Here is a 23256-nt window from a genome sequence, read left to right on the forward strand (position 1 = left end):
GTGAAAAAATAATTCGATGGACACATTAGTTTTTTTCAAAAGTATAGGGGCCTTATATGTCTTTTTCCTTTAGTTTTTAGCAATTTTGTATTGGCATAATGTTAAAAAGGTCCTTATCGTTTGATTAAATAATTACCTTAATCCTATTTTTTAGAAGCATTTTGATCTTTTTAACATTTTATTTTTAGACAAAAAAATTCCTCTGTTAATGGAAATGGTAAGTTAATAAAGAGTTCTTTTTATTAAGTTAATAAGTAGTTAACGTTCTAAAATAGGGGTTTTTTTTTATTATCCTAATAGTGGTAACTACCTTCTTTGATGCATCGTGTGTTTTAGTATTATAAAGAATTTTATAATAAATGTGCTTTTTACTTACCTCGCAGCAACTTAGGGATGAGAGGCGGGCTGCTGAATTAGCACAAGAAGATGAGAAAGCTATTGTTAAACTTGAAAATGCTTCCATTCAACAATCCAAAGCTGTGGACTCTGCAGTTCTGGGAAATATACAATATATGGAGGCGAGAGAATGAGAATTATAGTTTTGAATGTAAGTTGGAAGGCTCATTCCTGAGAATGTTTTATTTAAAGGACCAAGGCTTTAATTTACCCAAATCTAAAAGATGATGAATCCTCTCCTTAGGTGTCATTTGATGTCATTTTTTTAGACCATTTATTTTTAGCTAATAAAATTTTAAAATTAGTGCTTTAGGAGAGGAGTTCATGTCAAAAGGCTTGGAGAGAGAAAAAATAATTTGTCATCTTCTACCTTTTATCCTTTCACCATTCTTGAAACTTCTCCAAGCATCCATAGCCTTCCAAGTCTTATTTCTTATAATCTAACCATTAGAATTGGCAAGCCCTCTTTCCTACCTTTTATTTGATACCAATTTTGTTTAATTTGGAGCTTACATTTTTTAGAGGTTCAAACCCAAATTGAAAAATTTATTGTAGTTTAGTAATTCAACCTTGAAGTATAATTGCTTTTAAGTTTTTAGAGTTTTTTTTTTAAATTTAAGGCTTGGAAACATCAAAGCTTAACCCCTTCAATTTAGGGTTTCATACCATTTTAACGGAATGATGTTGTTTATGTGTCCTTGAGGTTAAATTGATGAATTATGTGTTTATTTTTCATGTATACAAGAACTGATTTGAAGAAATCGTCCAACAAAAAAAAAATCAAAAGCCTCAAGTAGTGGAATTGTGATTCAAGACATTCCGTGAATTCGAGTAAATCGATGAGCGTAGTTCATGTGTATGGGTGATTCGAAGTCACTCTAATTGAGTTTCGTTAATTTATTATGCAAATACATTTATAAAATCAGATCACATAGAGCTTGAACGGCAAAGGTTATGGTAAGTTCATATGTTCAATTTCATGTTTTGGTGATACCATTTAATGATATGACAAATGATTTAACCTAAGTGTTAAACATGCACGAATCAATCTTTGTATTAAGCTAAAGTGAAGTTATAAGCTCATCCATGATTTGGTAAGCCAAGGTATGATCTAATATGTAAAAGATATGATAAATATTGCTCTTGGATGATAAGTTTAGTTTGGGTACAATTGACATGTCATAGAGTCAATCTGAGCTCATGTTAGGGTTGGATTATGATCTTTATATACGGTAGGAAGGATGTTGTGGTTTTTGGTCATTGGTGACAGTTTGGATGGACAAACCAATCTCTGTTATTTGACAACAATTTAGTTGGGAATTCGCGTATCCATAGCTACTTAGATTCCAATTAACTAAATTATGATTTTCATTAAGTTACAATTCTTTGTTATAATTGAATATGATATGAATATGTTAATACATGACTTTACCATTCAATTAAGTTGATACAAGTACTCTGATATGTCGATTTTAAAATTATGGTTACTATCTCACTAAGCTAAATAAGCTTACACATCTTTGATTTAACATTTCAGGAAATCAATCTCGCTAGTTCGTGATCGTATCTAGGGGTTGCAAATCACTCCACGCTAAACTAATGTAAATGATATTTTTGATTAATCTCCTAGATGGTGACATATGCATTTTGATGTGTAGATGACTTGTAAATATATTCATATCTCATCCTAGCATAAGTATGCTTGTTTTTCAGTAGTATATATGCATATTATGGTTTAGCATGTTAAGTGGAAAATAGCTCTACATGATTATGATCAAGATATGTTTGATGTGTTAATTGGTTTAGATAAGCTTTTATGATAGATAAGATAATGCTATTGGTGGTTATAAAATGATCATGTTTTATGATGATTGGTATGTAAAATATAAGGTAGTTGGCACAATCTTATTGGCATGAAATTATTATTATGATGAAGCATGTGTTTGATTGTATGTTGGTCGATAAATGTAAGTTTAATTAAATTTTGATTTAACTGGTGTAAGTCTAATGGAAAACCCGAAAATCAGTTAGGAAACATTTTTTTAGTTTTGCAACTTGATTTTTTTATATAGAAATCAGATTTTAGGCTTGATTTTTCACATAGAAATCGGGTTTTTAGGTTGCAACATGATTTTTCATATAGAAACGGGATTTTTGGTTTCAATATGATTTTTCATATGGAAACCAGATTTAGAATGGAAATCTTATTTTTGTATAAAAATCAGAATTCTGGTTGAAACATATTTTTTTAGATAATTTTCGAGTAAATCTAGTGTTTTAGTATTTGATATTATGTGCTATGCAAATAGTAAATTGCAAATTTCAAGTTATTCTTGTATTAGTTATTTACATTTAGACCCTTAAATTTTGAAAGTTTCAATGTGGTCCTTAAGTAAGATAACACTTTCGAAATTATTAAAAATAGTGATAATCAACATGTGTGAAAATGAAGAGAATTTTATTTCTAGTTTATACTCGATAAATGATCATATGGTTCCAAATTGTGTGGTTGGGTCCTTTTAAATTATTTTAGATAAATTTAATATGGTTCGTGTTGTAAAGTTAAGTTTAAATTCAAGCTATGGTGAGATATTGATTGACTAACAAATGATAAATTCGATGAAATGATTTGATTTGTGATGCTAGATTTTGTTTCGATGATAGAAATTTGATATTACCTATGTTTTGTGAATATTTCATGTCGGTTTAAATTTTCGTTAACATCTCCGACCCGGTTTCCGTCTAGACTGATCAGAGGATGTTACACTATCTCCTCCCCCAGAGAAGAGAAAGTTCCCTAGAAGTGAGAATTTGGAAAATCTAAATCTCCGCCATTATGCTCTCTTCTCTGATAATGTCTTGGATGCATCAGTTGTGGTCAATTCAACTATCATGAACGCCAAGGTGATATAAGCTGTCTTATTTTGCATAACTACTTGGACTACTTTTCCTTTTGAAACTTCTAATCACTTGACCTTTTTTTTTTTTGCTTAAGAATTGAGCCTCATGTGCTTTCTGACTATGTTTCTTCTTGGTGATATGGCAGGAACCATCAAAACATGTTTTCCATCTCGTTATCAATAAACTTTACTTTGGAGCGATGAACATGTGGTTTCTGTTGAATCCCCCCGGAAAAGCCACTATTCATGTTGAAAATGTTGATGAATTCAAGTGGCTTAATTCATCCTATTGCCCTGTCCTGCGTCAGCTTGAAACTGCTGCAATGAAGGAGTATTATTTCAAGGCGGATCATCCAACCATATCTGGATCTTCAAACTTGAAGTATCGAAACCCAAAGTATCTCTCAATGCTTAATCACTTGATGTTGTTGACTTGTTGTCCAGAAAGACTCGACTGGATTATGGTCCGTGGATCTCCATGGAAAAGTGAATGGTGCTGCAGAAACTTGTGGTCAAAGCTTTCATCGTTTTGACAAGTATCTAAACTTCTCCAATCGTCATATTTCACAAAACTTTGATCCTAACGCTTGTGGTGGGCATATGGAATGAATATATTTGATCTCAAGGACTGGAAAAAGAAGGATATCACTGGCATATACCACAAGTGGCAAATTATTGGGAGTCTATGAACAACCATATAATATCTGATTTCACACATACACCCCTTCATGCATTCATACAGCGATGGTTTTCTGGTTGAAGGTTCAAATCAACCATTTGCCGATCATCATATATAATTGTACTGGACATGTAGCTTTAGTCATATATGCAAAGTGATTGTATTATAGTCAATTATTACTATTATGGCTTAGATGTTGAATTGTGCTTGAGATCAACAAGGTAAACTTGCTCAGATTCCCGACCGGTAACATTTAGAGGACCTAGGATGTTTGATGTATTTTTTTTCCTTGCCTTTGTTTAAATGTTTACCAGAATGAAGATAGAGCATTGTGGAAGCTTGAGACGCTTCCTCCGGGGTTGATCACATTTTATGGTCTAACACGTCCGCTTGAGAAGTCGTGGCACGTACTTGGTCTGGGCTACAACCCAAGTATAAACAAGAGAGAAATCGAACAAGCAGCAGTCATTCACTACAATGGTAACATGAAACCATGGGTGGAGTTGGCTATGACGAAATATCGACCGTACGGGACCCAGTTCGTCAAGTACGATTATCCCTACCTTAGCAACTGTAACTTTAGTGAATGAAGGTGATTAGGTGTGGCATTGTGTTGTTTCTACTATTCTTCTCTATACTCCAATTTGTTTATTCTTCCTTGTATTCCGTTAAATTTATTCCTTTAGTGCTCACCCCATTGGAACGAGTTAAGAACTGTACGCAATGTCAACCTTTGAAGACACCCTAAGATTTGAATCTCATACGAACCAGAGTCCATTTTATTTTTTGAACAATGGCTCCCTGTATTTAATATTGTATTAGTGTTTCTATCCGTATAAAGACTCGAATCTCTTTCTCTGTTTTTGACCGTTTTATGGATCACATTTAGGGTTTGTTTCTCAACAACGTTGTATTCGGAAGTTTGAACATAAATTCTTTTTGAAAGTACGAAGTATATTACTACTAGTGTATTATTTTAAAACTCATGTCACTCGTGTCATTGTTTGTGTAACCAAATGAGACATGATTGCCGAGAATTTGAGGTTAATAACCATATTGAAGTTTTTTTATTAATTAAAAATACTTACTAAGTGATTAATACGTGTAAGATCATTTCCATTTACTAGCCTATACGATACCCTGGATTTTGGGTTAGCAGTTAGTTTAGGTTTAGTTTGTATAGCTGAAACTAAATCTACAGTACTTTGCTAGATGTGGAGGATCCAGCGGAAACAGGCTGTTGCCCCATGCCTTAGACCCACAATGAGATCCAACATATAAATGCTTTTCTCCTACTAAATTGACTTAATTAGTTGCCTTCTTTATCCCCTCATTAACGTTGAAGATATTTTCTTTCCCACCTGGAGAATGTTTCAGGGGTTTAATAGAGCCTGTAACATCACCATTGTTGACAACGAGAGCTCCTGGGATGGGAGTTAGAGAATGTCATTGTTGATCTGAAGGCCACCCACCTGAACCCCGTGAAGGATGGTCAGTGCAGTAGGGACTGTGTGAGAATCGGCTCCTAGAGTCAACTCAGGGTTGTGAGCCAAACATCGGGTTTCATCTTTATGTGATCTTCGGACAGTATTTTCATTGGAATGCTTCTCATTGCATGGGCATAACAACTTCAATTTTGATACTAAAACTATACCTCTTTTTCTAAATAAAGTAAGTATTTTTTTTTTGAAAATGTTACTATTTTAGGTGTTTGAGCCGTCAACGACGTTAATTTATTCTGTTAAGTGACACGTGTCACAACTGATATTTTGAATTTTAAAAAAACTAAAATATTATTATATTTATAAAAAAAACTAATTTTTCTTAAATTATAAAACAACCCCAAAATCTCTAAAACTCTCGAATCCTAACCTTAACCTACTGGCGTCGCCCTTTTCAGCCACGACCATCGCTTCCGATATAGTCTTTGTCATCCTCCTAGTCATATGTCGTCGTAGTTGACGCTGATTAGCCATCGAAATCGTGTGGGATCGTGATTTTCATCTTAGGGTTCGAGGGGTATAAAATGTCGATTTGCCATTGATCGATCACGATTTAATAGAGATTTTGGTCTTATGGGGGAGTTGAGGTTGGAGGAGCTTCTTTGATGGCAAAGGGCGGCGACATACGTGAATTTAAGAGTGAAAATGAATATTTTCAAAGTTTTGGGGTTATTTTTAAATGTTTATGCTTTATAAATATATATATATATATATAATTCCCACACTGTTCCTCCAAAAAAAAAACCTTCGCCCCCAACGCTCTTCTTCTAATTTCCAAATAACACTCTTCTTCAATTTTCCGAATTAATCAATGATGATAGACGATTATTAAGCCTTATTTCCAGATTAAGGGCTGTTAGTTTTAGGGATAAGGGCATTTAAGTTTAGGAATTTAGAAACTTTTAGGTTTGAAATAATAGCAATGATAATGACCAATTATTGGGTGGCCGACAATGAACAGATGGGTGATCGGAGATAACCAACAATAGGGGAAAGGGGATTAGAATAAGAGATTTTATGAATTGTGAGATATTTTTGTAAAATATAAAAGCTTGAGGGTTTTAAATATAATAATAATATTTTAAACTATCTTTTAAAAAATTTAAAAAAAAATTATCAAAAAGTAACACATGTCACTTAACAGTGGAGATTAACGGCCGTTACATTCTAGGCACCTAAAGTGATAACATTTGTAACATTAGACACCAAGATGAGTAAAAAAATACTTTAATCACCTATTATGAAAAAGATGTATAGTTTAGACACTTATTTTAATATTAATCCTATTAAAATTTATTCAAATCTAATAATCAAAAGTTCAAAAATAGATAGAATGATATTATTTTGAGATATGAAGACTGAACTTTCGAACTAAAGAATGTGCATATGATTGATTTGTGTGCTCGTAAAAGTTATTAAGCGAGTGAGAGACTAAATATATATTTGAATTCGATAAACAAATAAGTAAAGGAAATGTATCAATAAAAAGAAGTTTATGCTCATGCTTTGGATGACCAATGTGATCATATGCCAAGGGTTATGTTTCAATTGATGAATGTTCTTATATGCCGATGTATATAATACGTTATAGTATTTGTTTGCTTTGTTTCTAATCTGATTACTTCGTTAAGTTTGTGAAAGACCATTCTCTGTGTATTCTGACTGTTTTTACAGGTTATGAATAAAATTATTTAGATCAAGATAGCAATTACTCACGTTAATTATAACTTTGTAATCACCTTAGCTTAATATGTTGTTAAAATTATGATTTCCAAATATGTTAAGACTATATTGATGATAGAAAATTGATACTATAAGTCGTTTATTTATTTTTAAATTTTAATTTTTATTAATGATTTACTTTTTTATGATTTAAAATTTTAATTTTCTTTGATTAATGGATTATTTGATTTAATGTACCTGTTTGAAATTTTATTTATAAAATTTTATTTATATTCATTCAATTTAAAAAAAATTATGCGGTTAATATGTATGTATATATATATAAGGTTTAGAAAATACGAATTGATATGAGTACTATATAAATGAAATCATAGGTAAACAAATGGAGAAGGCATGATATAGGTTTAGATTATATTGCCATTATGGCAGCCTCACAAGGTTGATTTGGCAGCAGCCACATTAACACAAAGACAGGTAGTGTTGACAAATTCCTTGATGTTCTGAAGCAGAGCTTTCGCCTTCAACGGATCAAAAATCTCAATCCCATGACAACCTCCTTCGGCGAACTCCGCCACCACATCCACCCTACGCGCCTCCAGCATTTCCACCAACTCCCTCTGCTTGTCGAACAGTGGATCGCCGCCGTGGCCAGACACCAAGCACCGTGGCAGCCGTCCAATCTTCTCCATAAGCGACTCATCAGCGGCCATCGGATTGCAGAACTCATGATCGCGGTCGGCTCCGTCCGGCAAAGCCAAGGACCACATGAGATCACTAGCCGGTAGAGGCAAGATCCGGTCATTGAAGAGTCTTTTCTCCGATTCAGTCCTTTCCACACCACTGAAGTACGGCTGATTCATTATCAGCCCTATGATTTTCACCGGCGAGATATCGACGTCCAATGCACGTAAAGCCGCATGGAAAACCATGTTGCCACCCGCACTGGAACCGAACAAAAAACACTTGGAAAAATCCACGTACTCTTTTAGCCACGGATCACAACCGCCGATATCCGCCGCTTGGTCCCGGACCCACGTGATCGTTTCCATCGCATCGTCGTACGCCGCCGGAAGGCGGTGTTCCGGCGCAAGACGATATTCAAGTGAGATGAGTACGGCTGGGATCATAGCCGCCTTCACACAGCATGCATCGTGAAAAGGAAGAGAAGTAGCACTGAAGAGGATAAACCCCCCTCCATGGAAGTGTATCAGGAGAGGTAGCTTATTATCGGTGTTCGGCGGCGGAGTTGGAGGCCTGTGTAGACGAATAAAGGTTCCGTTCTCGGAGTTTAGAGGGACATCTTTAAAGAGAGCGAGTTGAGACATGTTGGACTGGGTGCCGGTTTCTTCTGTTGCAGGAACCGAAGGGAAACGAGTTTGCCGAGTGAGTGAGCCGTCCGGGTTTTGGACGATTCCGAGTAACTTGTAGGGATCCGTGGATGGTGTTGCAAAGGAGGATTGATCTTCCATGATTTCGAGATTTGCGATAAGAGAGAAAATGGTCTATGGTGGAGATTGTAGCAAAATCAACTAGTGCTTATTATAGCAAGAATTATTAATTGATTTTTTTTTTCTTTTTTAAGAAATGGCCACGTGATATAATACGAACAGAAAATGTAATATTTATTTGATGTAATAAATAGATGCTGTTGTTTTAGGTAAAATAATAAAGAATGAGCAACTAGTACCTGTTTAGTTGGCATTTATTACGTTTGGGTCAGAGCATTATGAATGTTGCATGTAACTCGTGATTATCTCTGCCAACGTCAGTGATAAAGTATGTGTTGGTTGCTGTCATTTGATTCCTTTCCATTTTATACTTTGGGTAAATTATATGGTTACTCACTCAATTTTATTATTTATTTTATTTAGTTTACCTTACTTTTAAATTTTTTTAATTTATTCACTATACTTTATATATTGAATTTTTTCTTATCATTATATCGTTAATTATCCAACAGTATCGTTAACTATCTAACGATATTATGATATAGATTAGATAAAAGTTTTTTAAATTGTGAAAAAAAATTGTAAATTACAGGTGTATTAAATAAATAATTAATTTCTTAAACATCATAATTAAGTCCCCTGATCCCAAATTACAACCCCCATCCCACTCCCACCGTCAACAGCTTTTTCACTTTAGCCATTGTAAATGACAACCATGAACGAAATCGAAGATGGGTTGTTGTCACAGGAACCATAGATTGTTAGGAGCTTACCACAATGAAGACAAATCAACAAAAAAAATCCAAAACCAGTCAATTAAAAAGAGCAAATTCTAAAGTCTCAAACACAAGCAAGGCAGCGCCACCACACCGACCATAACAATCGAACCCTTCATCAACATGCACAAAGACAACTCAAGTGAGGCACGATACAGCATACACAGAGGGCTGGAGTAGTACCGGTGGCCGAAAGGTGGACGAAATGAATTGGTGAGTCGGAATGGGTGAGATAAGGTCAGCATTTAAGTTTTTGCAGTTGGATTTCAATGGCGGTCATGAATCGAGGAATGCATGTCGACTTACATTGCTAGCTTGAGAGAGAAATTCTAGGGGCGATGGCTTTGCGAGCTTTGCTCGGAGGCCGGCAATAACAGACAATAAGATCAGTGGAGGATATCACGAAATTTCGAGGGCCGATGGATCAGCACAAAATTTTGAGGGCTTTGCAGTTGAAATCGTCGAGTTCGTCGGCAAATTTCGCTAAGGAATTGATCTCCGCGGTGACACATTTACTTGGAAGGACCCTTGAATCGCCGAATATAGAGAATGATTCATCGTTGGAGTGGGAGGGTGAGGGTGAGTAGTAATTTGGGATTAGGGTTTATTAGTAAAATTTAAGAATTATATTAATTTTATTTTATTTTAAAAATTAATAAAAAAATATATATTATCACTATATACTAATAAAATAAGCCACATCATCATCCAGCTGTTAAAATGAAAACGGTTGAGTGAAAAAAAAAATTAATGTATAAAGTTCAATGAGCAAATTGAAAAAATTGAAAGTATGATGAGCCAAATTAGAGAAAAAGTAAAATTTGGTCAGTAAGAGTGTAATTTACTCTTAATTTGAATATCCACTTATATTAAAGTTATTCAGAATTTTAATTTGGGAAAATCTTGTTTTTTGCCACTCAACTTTGTTTTTATTTTATTTGGATTACTCTAGAACAGATTAATTTTATCATCTAAATTCCAAAATTTATTATTTTATCACTGCATAATTAGGTATTTAATGTTTTCCAATTTTAGGGTATTTTTTCTTTTAAATTTTGACATTAGAATATTTCTTCTAAATCTGAATTATAACATGATTTTAAGACGATCGGTCGGTAAAATTATATATCATATTAAAATAAAGTTAAATTTTTGACTTAATTTATCTATTTCGAGAGAAAACAATGATAAGCAAAAAGAGAAGGGTTAAAAAAATATTTAGCACTAATTAATTGTAAATGATAGTCGACTATAGTAATAGTTTTATTTTTATAAAAACGGTTCAAAACACAAAGTTTTGTTATTATTGATATACAACTAATAATTAGGTAATAAAAAGTAAAATTTCGTATAGTTGAAGTTCACAGTTTCAGTGGCAAGATATGGATACTATAAAAAGACATCTTAAAGAATTTTATAGAGTCGAAGCTCACGATTTCAGTGACACATATAGATCCTGTAGAATGATATGGTAAACATTAAAATCCTAAGCATCTCCAATCAATTCAATCATGGTGGTTTCAAAGAAGATGGACAACCAATTAGTTTTTCTTCGCTGCTATATGATGTAATAAGCTGAACAAGCTCTAATTTCACACAAAAAAATAAAAATAAAAAATTAATTGGGTGATAAAATTAAGAAAAGTAAAAAATTAGATGACAAAAACAGAAACAAAGGCAAAGATGAGTGACCAATACATAATTTAGTCTTTCAACAAAAAAAATTTTGAATAGTAAGGAGGCAACGCCATTACACTAGGTGGGACAGACCCTTACATAGGGAGGACCTTGAATATCTCGCAAAAGGAGGTCTGAGAGAGAGGAGGGGGCGTTGTATTAAGGATTCTTAGAGAGCCAATGATGCTGATATGCTGTTTGGCGAGGAAGTTAGCTGCAAAATTTGCTTCACGTTTAATCAGGACGAGGTCGATCATACAGGGCTTCGAGCAGAGGCGATCATACAAAAATGGTTAAGAAGGTTAAAAGTATTAGAGTTACAGTTACGCCAGCGGCGAGGAGAGGGAGAAGCAAGTGGAAGTCTTTATGAAGGTTACGACGGTGCAGTGGTGGCGTCTCTGCCGCCATTTTTGGAGGCGAGAACCATGATGGCATGATTGTAAATAAAGAGTAACCAAAGCTAAGTTAGGCTTGCATTTTACCTTTCTTTTTCTTCTCCGTTTAGACTTTAGAAGAATAATTTTTCTGCCACTGACTGAGTACTAGAAAAATGTTTTGTTTCCAAGTTTTTTTCCTTAATTTCAAAATAAAATTGGGAATGATGGGTGACAGAGAGTGTTATGCGTGTGAAGGTTGACGTGACCGAATATTATTGGAGGGTCACGAATTTAAGTGTGACCGTTGAGTGAGTGGGGTTTAAATGTCAATTTAAGCGATAACTGATCAGATGCGGATGGGGGGTGATAGATTATTATTAGGGTAAATGACAGCCGTGACCCCTTAATTATAAAATAATATCACCTTATTAACATTTGATAAATAATGTTATGCTGCAATACATAAATGATATAGTTATATACTCGACTTTTATTACTTACATATTTTATCAGATTTATTTTATTTTATTTTAATTAAATAAATTTATAAATATTATTGTTTAATTGAAGTACTGAATTAAAAGTAAACTAATAAAATATATAAATAGAAAAAATAACATATAATTATATTAAAAAAATTTATTGCCACATTATTTTTATTAAATGCTAATTATTAGCATGTTGATTGACATTATTTAAATAATTAAATAATTTTAAATTAATATAATTAAAAAAATAATATTTAAATTACAATTTCTTATAATTAATTGGTCATAAACTAATTCATCATTACCCAAAAACCACTCTAACATTTAAATATTATCTGTCAGACACCCTTTCTCCAAATATTATCGATCTAGCATCCTTTCTGACAAAACGTTGATAATGAGGCGTGCCTTAGCAAGTTTTGTTAGAGTTGACACCACGGTGAAAAAGTGTGGATCATAATCTGCGTTTTCATGGGGTTCTATCCGAGTTGACACAACGATGGTAAAGTGAGGATCGTGAAACACACCTCTGCTACGAATTAGACAAGTGGAGAAAAACCGGATCATAATATGCGCCTTGTATTTAAATCTCAACCGTCCCGCCTTAAGTACCGCCTAACCCCCAGTCATACACCTCCAAGGTCCTTATTCTATAGAGGTGTTACATCGTCATTTGTCATTTGTCATTTATCAAGAAAATGTAGATACTACTGATATTGTTGATGATGATGATGAGAATGAGGAGGAATAACAACTTATACGAAGAAATCCTCATCGAAATAGACAACTACCTTCCTGTGGAACATATTCAAGACGCAAACATCGATAGACTTGTTTTTATTTTATTTTGTTTCTTAATGTTTTTATTTAATTATGGACTTTTTATTTATTTTGTTTCTTAATTTTTTTATTTAACTATAAATTTTTTATTTATTTTGTTTCTTAATGTTTTTATTTAATCATAGATTTTTTATTTATTTTGTTTCTTAATGTTTTTATTATTTAATTATGGACTTTTTTATTTATTTTGTTTCTTAATATTTTTATTGTTTGAATTGTAACGTTTGTATCTAATGTTTATATTTAATTATTTTATTGTTTTTATTATTTAGTTTGTAATGTTTTTATTTAATTTTCACTTAAGTAGCACATTAATTAAAAGTAAACAAAAAATGAAATAACACAAACTGAGGCTTCATAAACAACAATTACATCGTAACAACATCAACGGTTACGTGATGATAAAAGAGATGGACATTTTTTCATATTATGGCCTAGGTTTCTACAATGCCCACGTCTTTTGTTTTCTTTGGACGTCTCTCGAATATCCATATCATAATAAATTCGAGTGGATTTTGGACGACATGTCTCCCTTAATAAGGACGGATCTAGTATAATCAGAAGCCAATTCTGAACCTCACATGGGTATTTCTCATCACTTATGAGGGGAACTCAAATTTATATACCTTAAATACTTCTGAAAATCAATATACGAGATCCACACAAAAATTATAGTCTAGATGGGTATAAGAGCAAGTTGGTATGACATGGAAGCATAGATACTTCAGAGCTTGAAAAAACCCACAGTCACACCACCTGCCTTGTAGATTAACTTTAGCTTCATTCATTTGAAAAGGCCGTGGCATTTATGTGACACAAAATAATTCATTGGTTCAAGAGAAACTTGTTACAAACATTTCATTTGATACAATAGTTATTTTTTTGTAAATCTGCAACTAATCTTGGGTGATAAGTATGATCGTTTTGCATCCAAGTTAGAGCTTGTCCCCCGAGCTTTGCAAAAAATGCTCTCAAACAAAAATAAGTCGTTTTAACCAAAGTTGTTACTGGTAAATGGCGCACCCCTTTAAGGTTGAATTGATAGCCTCAACCAAGTTGGTCGTCATGTGTCCATATCAATATCCACCATCGTATGCATTTGTCCATTTTTCTTTGTTGATAAGGCTGATGTAATTGTACCCTTACTTTTTTTCCTCGTAAATCTTGAAACATGGACTCAAACGCTTGAGATAATAGTTCGTAACCTGAGCATCAAATGTAGTACTTACTGTTAAGTTCCCATAAAAAATGAAAATTATTGAAAAATGAAATTAGACATTGTGACATACCCATGCGCACAAGTAATTGACGCTCATCATTCTTCTTGAACTTTTCATGATAATTTACAGCAATATGTCGGATACAATACCGATGTTTGACATAAGGTGATTGTCACATTGGACCAAAAGACTTTATTACTGCTTTGATCTCAGCTCTGCGATATAAAATGACATAAAAATTTCCATTGTGATAACATGTAAGGGTAACCTTTTGAGGAAAAAAACCTATTAATATATATATCTTCTCCTTCAATAAGGGCAAAAACAACTGAAAGAATGTTGTGATTACCATCTTGGACAACTGCAAATAACAAAATTTGCTTGTATTTTTCATACACGTCCCATCAATTTGAACTACGAGTTTATAGTATTTCACAACATTATTGCACTGTGGGTAAGTCCAAAAAAGTTGGTAGAATTGGCATCGATCGTGAAGCACTCGATCATTGTGGTATGCATGGAAATTTTGAAGTCCACTATTATCCCAGGGTTCATTGTACGTACAACCCTAAACCAACTTGATAGTTCATTATAAAATGAATCCCACCAGTCGTGAAGTTTTTAATGGCATTCTGTTTTGCTTTCCATACTTTCCTGCAGGAGACGATGTACCCATATTGAGACTGTATAGTTGAAATCAACACCGCAATAGCTATATGGGAACTTGCTTTGACCATGGGCATGATGGTTTGACAGATAATGTAAGAATCTAAGTTGAGATGGTTCTAGTTGATCCCTTTAGCACATCATGTATACTGCTAGTTCCCATATGTTGTTTTTCTTTTCGATACACGAACCATCAAGTTGCATTAGTTATCACGTTGAACACAATAGCATACATACTTTTAGGTGGTGGATCGGTCGACTCTAGAGTGAACAGAATTAAGAATGTTGCAATTCTTAATTGCAATCATCGTTTCTTCTTTGGATGGAAACTCTATTTTGATATATAACTAAACATCATTGACTGATGAGTTAAATCTGTAATCACTAACATTCCATAAATTTTGGCTCGTACATTGTACTATAGTCAACTTTATACATGTGTGCTAGAGGTTTTGTGTGTACCGTATTTGTGGGAACTTCATCTACATCATCATCAAAGTCCATGTTGAACTGCGGTGATTCTAGCTCAACGAATAGTCCAGTCTCAGCACTACCCGCACCTGGTTCATGAAGAAGTTCTTCTAGTGAAGATGAAGGTTCCTTTGTGATGCCAATATTTAGGCCGAACAAGCTGGTAGTTGAATGTCTTCCCCTTAAACTTGAAGGTATCATGTCGTACGAGTTTTAAACTGAGTGTTGTGTCGCAGACATCTCCATATTGAGGTTAAAGAAACCCGCAGTTGAATACATCCCTGAACTTGTAAGCATCGTGTCAAGTGGGTACTAAATAGATTATTGTATCGAGGGCATCTCCATATTCAGGTCAAATAAATTGGCAAATGAATGTCTTCCCCTTGAACTGGAAGCGATGTTGCCATACAGACTATTCGTGGAGCCACCTCGATGGAGATCGTAACAAGTTACTGATGAATGTCTCCATATGGAACTTGATGAGATGGCACCAGGATGTGGATTTCTCGTTAACGAATTAAAATCATTTCACATTACTTGAGTTGTGTTGTCAACTTCATCAGCTTGTTGAGCCAACCCATAGTGGGAGCATGATGACATACCAAGAACTGCAGACACCTCAATAAATGTGGCATATATTTGTGTAATAACGTTTGAATTTTGATTCTAACCATCAACCATCATAGCAACATCATCATTGTTGGATAGTTCGAATGTTGTATAAGTTAACAAAAATATTGCATCTGGAAATCAATACTAAAGTGAGGACAATCTTCTAGTACTTCTAACATGAACATTCCTTAAAATTTTAGTGATCAACTCCTCAAGAGTGGTGTTTCTCTTGAAGGATATTCTAACGCAATGATTTGATGCAAAGACAACACCGATTTCATCTTCCTGAATTTCTCTATCATGGTAAACAATATCTGAAATACGTCTTATGTTGAGAGTTTGAAAGAATGAGAGTCATATATCTGAAAAAACAATAGTTGAAATACACCTAATTAAATAAATAGCATACAAATTAAAATATAAACTAATGCTAAAAAAATAAAAAAGTTCACAATAGTTTAAATAACATAATTTAATATTGTTATCGTATCGATAAAATGTCTCAAGATATGATCTCGCCTTTCATTTTACAACCGTAAAAAATAATAAAAAATAATTAGTACAATAAAATTTGGTCAAATAATTAAATATAAAATAAATATAATATAATAAAAAATAATTTTACCTTCTAAAAACTATAACAAAACCTACTTAGTTTAATTGATGGAAGAATGTGAAAGTAATTTGGGTGTGGTTTGATATTTACATTCGAGAGTATTTATAGGGGAGATAGATGAATGACCGAGAGAGTTGACTCAGGTAATAATGGAGTGCGCAATAATTCGTGAATAATGGAAGGCGCGCTTCATGATCCGTACCTTTACTACATGGTATCCACTCGAACAAAACCTCTTGAAGGCGTGGTTCACGATCTGCGTTTTTTCACTATAACGTCAGCTCAGATAAAATCCTGCGAAAGCGCGCATGATCTGTGCTTTGTCGGAAAAGATACTAAATCAATAATATTTAAAGAAAGGATGTACCACAAATAATTTTGTTGTTAGTGTGTTATTCGTATAAAATTGCATTACTTTTACTTGTACTACGGGATCGATGAGCGTGACCGAAACTCTCCATTGAGATGAACATGGGACGAGTGGGGGGGCTCACGTGGGATCGAGGTCTACAAAAGCAAAATTTGTTTTTGTCCTCCGTGAAAGCAGTTGATGCGGGCTTCGGAAGTGGGCAGGGCAACGCGCGCATTGGGGTCGCGTGACCTGAACTGAATGGAATATCGTGCTTTGTTTGCTTTTTTATTGGTATCTGTTTGTTTTCTTCGGATTTCTCTTTAATTTTATTGTTTTGAATTTTTTTTTAGTTTGAAAAAACAGGGTGCAGCATACGGCGTATTTTCCCAAAAAATGTACTGCACATCCTCTTCCTTAAAGCTACTCTTCTAAAAATTAATAATAAAAAATAATTCACTCATTAATACAATGCTTTTTTGATAATTTAAACATTGTTTTAATATTTTTATATTTATTGAATTTTATTTTGATTAATATTATCACTATTATAATAATTAGAATGTTTTTTTACAATTTTTTTATTTTCAAATTATAAAATAAGACTATTCTTTATACGTGAAATTGAATTCCACACTAACAGAAACAACAAATAGAAGCAAAATGTAATAATGAACAAGTATTACCAGTTTTGTGCTCTGCATAATTACTGCATCTTGCATGCTACAAACTGAGAGGCCAAATTCACATGCTTAACTCAACAAAGTGGCTATTCACTGGAGTGGCTTTGCACCACCATTTTCTTGGATGCTATTCACTGGAGTTGAGGATCCACTTCTCTTGTTGGAATGCCCAGTGAAGGTCCTGCCCATGAACTTTCCAGCTTTGCTCAATCCACTGCCAACAGCTCCTAGGCCACTCCCGACAATCCCAACTCCGGCACCGACACCACTTCCCACTAGTCCAACACCAGATCCAACCAACGATGCTGCTCCGTCAAGAGCATCCATTGTACTTCCTATAACTCCAGCTTCTTTCAATCTCTTTCTTTCTTCGAGGATCCTCTTCTCTTCTTCTAAAGCAATCAGTTGTTCCTCCTTGCTAAATTTATGGTACAAAAGCTGAAAGTACAAAGAAAAACTGCAGTTATCAGCAAACGAGACACCACACCGAAAGTAAACAACGAAATCCCTATTCACCATCCCAGGCATTCAAATGGTGTTATCACATAAACATCGAATTGATTAAGCTAGAAGCGAAGGAGCATATAGATGGACTTAATGACATGAGAAGCAACTATAATGCCGCACCTGAACACAAGCCATAGAAAACCGTAAAAAAGATGTTTACCTTAATTGTGCAATTTCCTCTGTCCTTCTTATCTTTTACTTTAAGAGTATCAAGTGAGGCTAGAAGGCTCAGAGTGACCTCCTTTGGTATCTCTGGTTCCAGTTCAATCAAACGGAATTTTGCGATTCCTAATCTCTTGTCTTGCCCAATGTCCTGGTCAAAACCTGTTCCAAGCCAATAATGAACTGCGATGAGTATATATGTAAAATCTCCTCTTTTTTCAAACAAGAGGGAAGGAGAGGAGACTCTGAACATAACCACAATATAGATAAAAGGTAAAATGCCTTTCTGTCGAGAAAACTTTACTTCTAAGATTTTCAACATTAGAATTCAGTAGAAATGCAATTATGACAAAAATAAGCAAACAGAGGAACAAAGGAAGTGGTTCAGAACCTCTACAGTTAGTGCTTGTGTCTCTCTGTCTTCTGCAATCAACTCAAATGTTTGATTCCAAACAGGATTCAGGTTGTTGTCGATGACTTTTGTTTTAACCTTGAACAGAGGACGAATGTGAACAACCACATAAGGATCAGACTTTCCAATCATTTCCATGTTCTTCAAATCATTAGCTTTGACTACTGTGACTGTCAGCTTTCCCTCCGGTTTAAGCTCTAATTCACTGCACAACAAAAGAAGAAATTATATTCATGCAGCATACCAAAAAATTACTAAAATTCAAAATGAACAAATATAGAACTTGGGCTTTTCTTCCCCAACATATTGCGATTTCCCCTCCTGCAATGGAAAAACAGAACAGCAACTGAAGTATAAAATTACCTGGTATCAACTGGTATACCACCAATCGGAACAACAATTCTGTGTGGCCACTGAAGCGTGTCAGTGACAATTGTATTCACAGTATCCTACAAATTACAGTAAGAGTGGAGCAATCAACGATATTAATGAACAAATATAAGAATATCAGATCAATCAACGTGCGTGAACAGGTTAAAGAAGTAGAAGCAGTAAACTTACATCAATCATATCTGAAATTCCTGGAATTGCAGTTAAGCTTCCACCAACAGCCTTCAGAGTGTAATCAATTCTAGGTTTTGGCTGATTTATTTTGGAAAATGAATAAGTGATTCCAACAGATAGTACAAGGTAGGTTCATCATGACCATAAATAACTTCCCACTTCACATGCCTTGGACCTTTGATTAGTCACTTTTTCATAGCAAAAGTCGAATGAAAACGATATATATATATATCCGTATATAAAAAAGAAAGCTAAATAGTGCGAGCCATGTTGTAATCATCTATATTAGTTAAAACCAAGGATAACCCCCTCTCTTTCAGAAATAAATAAAATTAAGGATCAGATTCAAAACTATCTTACAAAATAGCAAGCTGCATGCGCCATTAATGCAAATTAACCAGTTGTTTCTAGATAACATCTGAACAGTTTCATTGACCAGAACATCTATGTAAAGACGAGTACACTTGAAAATGGTATTACTCTAATGGTACCTCAGAAAGGAGAGCAACAACTACAGCAGAAATACAGGGTATCTCTTCAGCAAGCTGGAATATGACACGAATGACGGTGAAAACTTGAAGATCCTTCAACTGCATCACAGAATAACAGAATAGCAGTAAACTAATAGTTTCACATCATAAAATTTTAAATCCAAATATGGCAGAAGTATAATGTTATGTATGGTATTCAAACAAATTACATTCAAATTAAATATAGTTAAAATTTTGACAGGTTGTTGATGTACCAACCTGAATTGGAATGGAAGCAACAAGTGCAGCTTCAACACCTAAAATTATACTGGGATCACCACCCCACCGAAAATCAATATCCATTGTGATCTGACCTTTCTTAAGGCTCTGAACACGAATACCTACATTCCATAAAAAATCATGCAGGTAGAAAATGTTTAAAAGGAGGATTTTGAACTAGTTTATAGGACTCTAAAAAATAAAACTGAGCAATAAAATGGCCCCTGGAAACAATCAAGCGTCTCTTAACATATATTGAGCCCGTTGGCCTATGCAACTTCCAGAAAAACTAAGTTTAAGATTTCCTTCATGAAACTGCGACATATAAGTAGGCATAGACTATCTCCACATCAACTTAGATTGACTATGGAAAGGGGGAAATCTGAGTTGAATAAACTAAAAGGCAGACAAAGCTAACCAGAAAAGGTGACAATTAAGAAAGGCAATTGGACAGACAATTATGGCCCAAAGAAGCTCATTTTCCCTTCAGAAGATGCAGAGTCTCCTCAAGTAAATGATTGATATTTGATATAACTAGGAACACAAGCATGCAGATATGATGTATTGATGTATAGCTAACCAGCAAAGGTGACAATTAAGAAAGGCAATTGGGACTTGTGAACATGGAAACCCTGCTATTGGAAATAAGCTCATTCCCCATGAGTAATACCTTCAATCTTGGGAGCAACAGTGCCAAGAGACAATTTGCTAAACTTTAGTGATGTAATTCCTGGAGGTCGGTATTCTTCCAAGAGAGGTTCAACAGATTCTTTGATGACCGCAGATGCTGCCTGATAGTAGAACATTAATAACCTTTGGCTCAATACTTAACACATAGAATATACTCATTGCAGAAAGACATTTAAACTTTATTAAAGATATTTCATCCCTCATGCATCTCCCTTTCCCAAAAATCGGTGAAACAGAAATACTCAACATGGCCTCATGACCATTACTGTATCTATAATGACCTAATTTTGGTTTATGATTATCTACTACCAAAAAAGTTCAATTACAGTTGCATATAAAACAAGTAAAACTATTTCAATTAAAAAAACATCAAAAGAGTTGAATAAGCTGCCTAAATCTAATCTATTCAGACTTCAAGTCCAAACTTTCAGTTACACGTCACGTACACAGAAGCTACAGTCTACAGAGCTAAGTTCTTTGGCTTTACTAGCATACTCATAAGTCTCTCTTCAGCCTTCTTGAATAACAACTATATTAAATCTTATTGCAAAACCCAGCAGCTTACCTCCGCTATAGAAGGCCATAATTTGCTCAATTGCTTGTTCAGCCATTTCACCTGCAAAATCAACCATGGTATAAATTGTAAGTAACCATGCTAAATGTCTCTTTATAGAAAAAAAATAAATGAACCTTTCTCTATGCCCAACATATGCATAATTGAAGATGTTCTAGTCTTTTTTTTGGGCCAAAAAAGGGGGTATCTAGTCTTTATATGCATATTTTAGATCATAGAAGTCAACAATAGGATATTTCTTCCAAGTTTAAGGTATCTAGTCTTTATATAGCCCTTTAAGAAAATAAAATCATCAGTTAATTGTAGATACTAATTCAGGTAAAGGAATGAATTCTATAATTAACTTCAAGGCATACAGCTAAAAAAACAAGTCGTATTCCAAACTTCATCAGAAAAAAAGAATTTTCACTTTTGCAAGTGAATAAAGAGAAAATAGGTTCCTTCAAGTTGAATCAAGTGCATAAAACCTTCAAGTTATATATACAAGTCATTGTACCCTAAGAGAAGGATAACAGGAGAACTTATTAATCTGACACAATTACACTGACCTGTTCATAGACAGGGAAAGATATCCATTCAGGGTAATTATCACCACAAATTTTCTTCAGATCATCTCTGTTGAGAGCCCCAAGAACTTTTATATCAGCTGCCTGTCCAAGAAGACAAGTAAAACTATTAATAGGCATCCAGAAACCCAAATATGTATAGAAGTGAAAAGATGAAGTAGTCACGAGATCTCAATAACCCTAGTGAAAGACAAACTAAAATGTAGATCCATTGCTGAATAGAATGCAAATATTTCACTCATAATTGTGCATCAAACACTCAAAAACATGATAAATTGAAACACGATCCAGGAGAGCATAGTACAGCAGAAGACATACCCACCAGAATATGCTAAATTTCTTATTACTGCCCACCCATGTATAATCAGATTTCAAATGAGAACGGAAAATAGTAAAATAAATAAATAAAATAAATCCTCTCTTATCCTAGAGGATTCTCCAGCTGATACATGGTTCGCTTAACACAAAACACTTTAGGGGCATGTTGGTTTAGGTTGAATAAAAATATATGGTCTTCACTACTTCACTGGCCCCAATTGACATCATATCGACTACCTTAGAGTTCTGCACAACTTTTAACTTAGGCAATTCTTAAGTTCCGAAGTCCTAACTACAAACTACAATTGAAAACTTGGCCTTGGTTACTTGGTTTGTAATACAAGGGCAATTATACTTACTCAACCAGTTTCCAACAACCAATAGTTTTCTTTCACTAATTTGAACAATTAACGCCCGGGGGGGGATTAGCAAGACGTTTAACGAACTTCGGTCAATTTTGTCGAAGGAATAAGCATCTGAACTACACAGATATTTACGCAGAAAAACTTCTACAGAAATAAGGGAATTAGCATACCTTAGCGATTCGCTTAGTACTTCGGTACCTCATCATATGACGCCAACCAGCCATTAACGAAATCCCGAAGATCAACCCCATCAAAATACCCGAAATCAGCCCCATTTTCCTGGAATCCAAACAGAAATCATCTTCCGCAAACACAAGAAAAATAACTACAAAATAAATAGTAAACGTACAGCGATTTTTTTTTTAAAAAAAAAACAAAGAAACAAAGTCAAGTGAAAATTGGAGATCGGCAAAGAGAGAGGAAAACGAAATCACGTTAAAAGAAAACTTCGACTCTTCTTCTCTTCGTTGTGAAACTTACTCCAAATAATTGAGTATCAGTGATTGAATCTCGCCTCAGTGTATATATTTTTTTTTTAAATAACAATTAATCGGTTTCAAACAGAACACGTCTATATCAAAAGAGTTGGATGTGGGCGTCGGCACCCGAAACGAGCAGTGGAAATTGGAAAGATGGAAGCATTCAAGTTAGTAGGCCATGGGCGGACAGGATGAGGACCAATGAAAGAGAATGGACAATTGAGACTCTTTTCTTTTGCCTTCTTAATCTTGCCGCATTTAATTTTCTCGTGTTTTTCTAAATCCGCGTCTGTCGGTTTTGTTTGCTGTAATAATTAAATTTAAATTAAATAAATATGGAGGAGGAGGCGTGGTTTTCAAAAAACTGAAATTTATATTTATATAGTCACTTAATCATTTTTAAATAAAAATTTATGTAAAAAATTACAGGATATTTTGAAATTATATCACATTTTTTAATAATATAGTAATATATAAATATAATTTT

General features: G+C 34.1%; 2 protein-coding genes and 1 pseudogene across 2 annotated transcripts; 1 reads left to right on the forward strand and 2 right to left on the reverse strand.

Moving 5' to 3' along the window:
- Positions 1 to 208: 208 nt before the first annotated feature.
- Positions 209 to 18256, forward strand: LOC120132962 (annotated as a pseudogene).
- On the reverse strand, positions 7583 to 8656 carry LOC120132988 (probable carboxylesterase 8). Its single transcript, XM_039149660.1, has one exon. The coding sequence runs from the start codon at positions 8627 to 8629 to the stop codon at positions 7592 to 7594; it is 1038 nt and encodes a 345-aa protein (XP_039005591.1). The 5' UTR covers positions 8630 to 8656; the 3' UTR covers positions 7583 to 7591.
- On the reverse strand, positions 17349 to 22952 carry LOC120132990 (synaptotagmin-5-like). The gene is made up of 12 exons (XM_039149661.1): positions 22771 to 22952; positions 22461 to 22569; positions 21590 to 21691; positions 21033 to 21083; positions 20448 to 20568; positions 19778 to 19899; positions 19520 to 19618; positions 19026 to 19106; positions 18828 to 18913; positions 18425 to 18669; positions 18051 to 18214; positions 17349 to 17821 (listed from the first exon to the last, which is right to left on the reverse strand). The coding sequence occupies exons 2-12, from the start codon at positions 22563 to 22565 to the stop codon at positions 17474 to 17476; spliced, it is 1524 nt and encodes a 507-aa protein (XP_039005592.1). The 5' UTR covers positions 22566 to 22569; positions 22771 to 22952; the 3' UTR covers positions 17349 to 17473.
- Between the last annotated feature and the right edge of the window lie 304 nt (positions 22953 to 23256).

Source organism: Hibiscus syriacus, unplaced genomic scaffold, assembly GCF_006381635.1.
Source record: "Hibiscus syriacus cultivar Baekdansim isolate YM2019G1 unplaced genomic scaffold, ASM638163v2 tig00110570_pilon, whole genome shotgun sequence".
NCBI classification, from domain to species: domain Eukaryota; kingdom Viridiplantae; phylum Streptophyta; class Magnoliopsida; order Malvales; family Malvaceae; genus Hibiscus; species Hibiscus syriacus.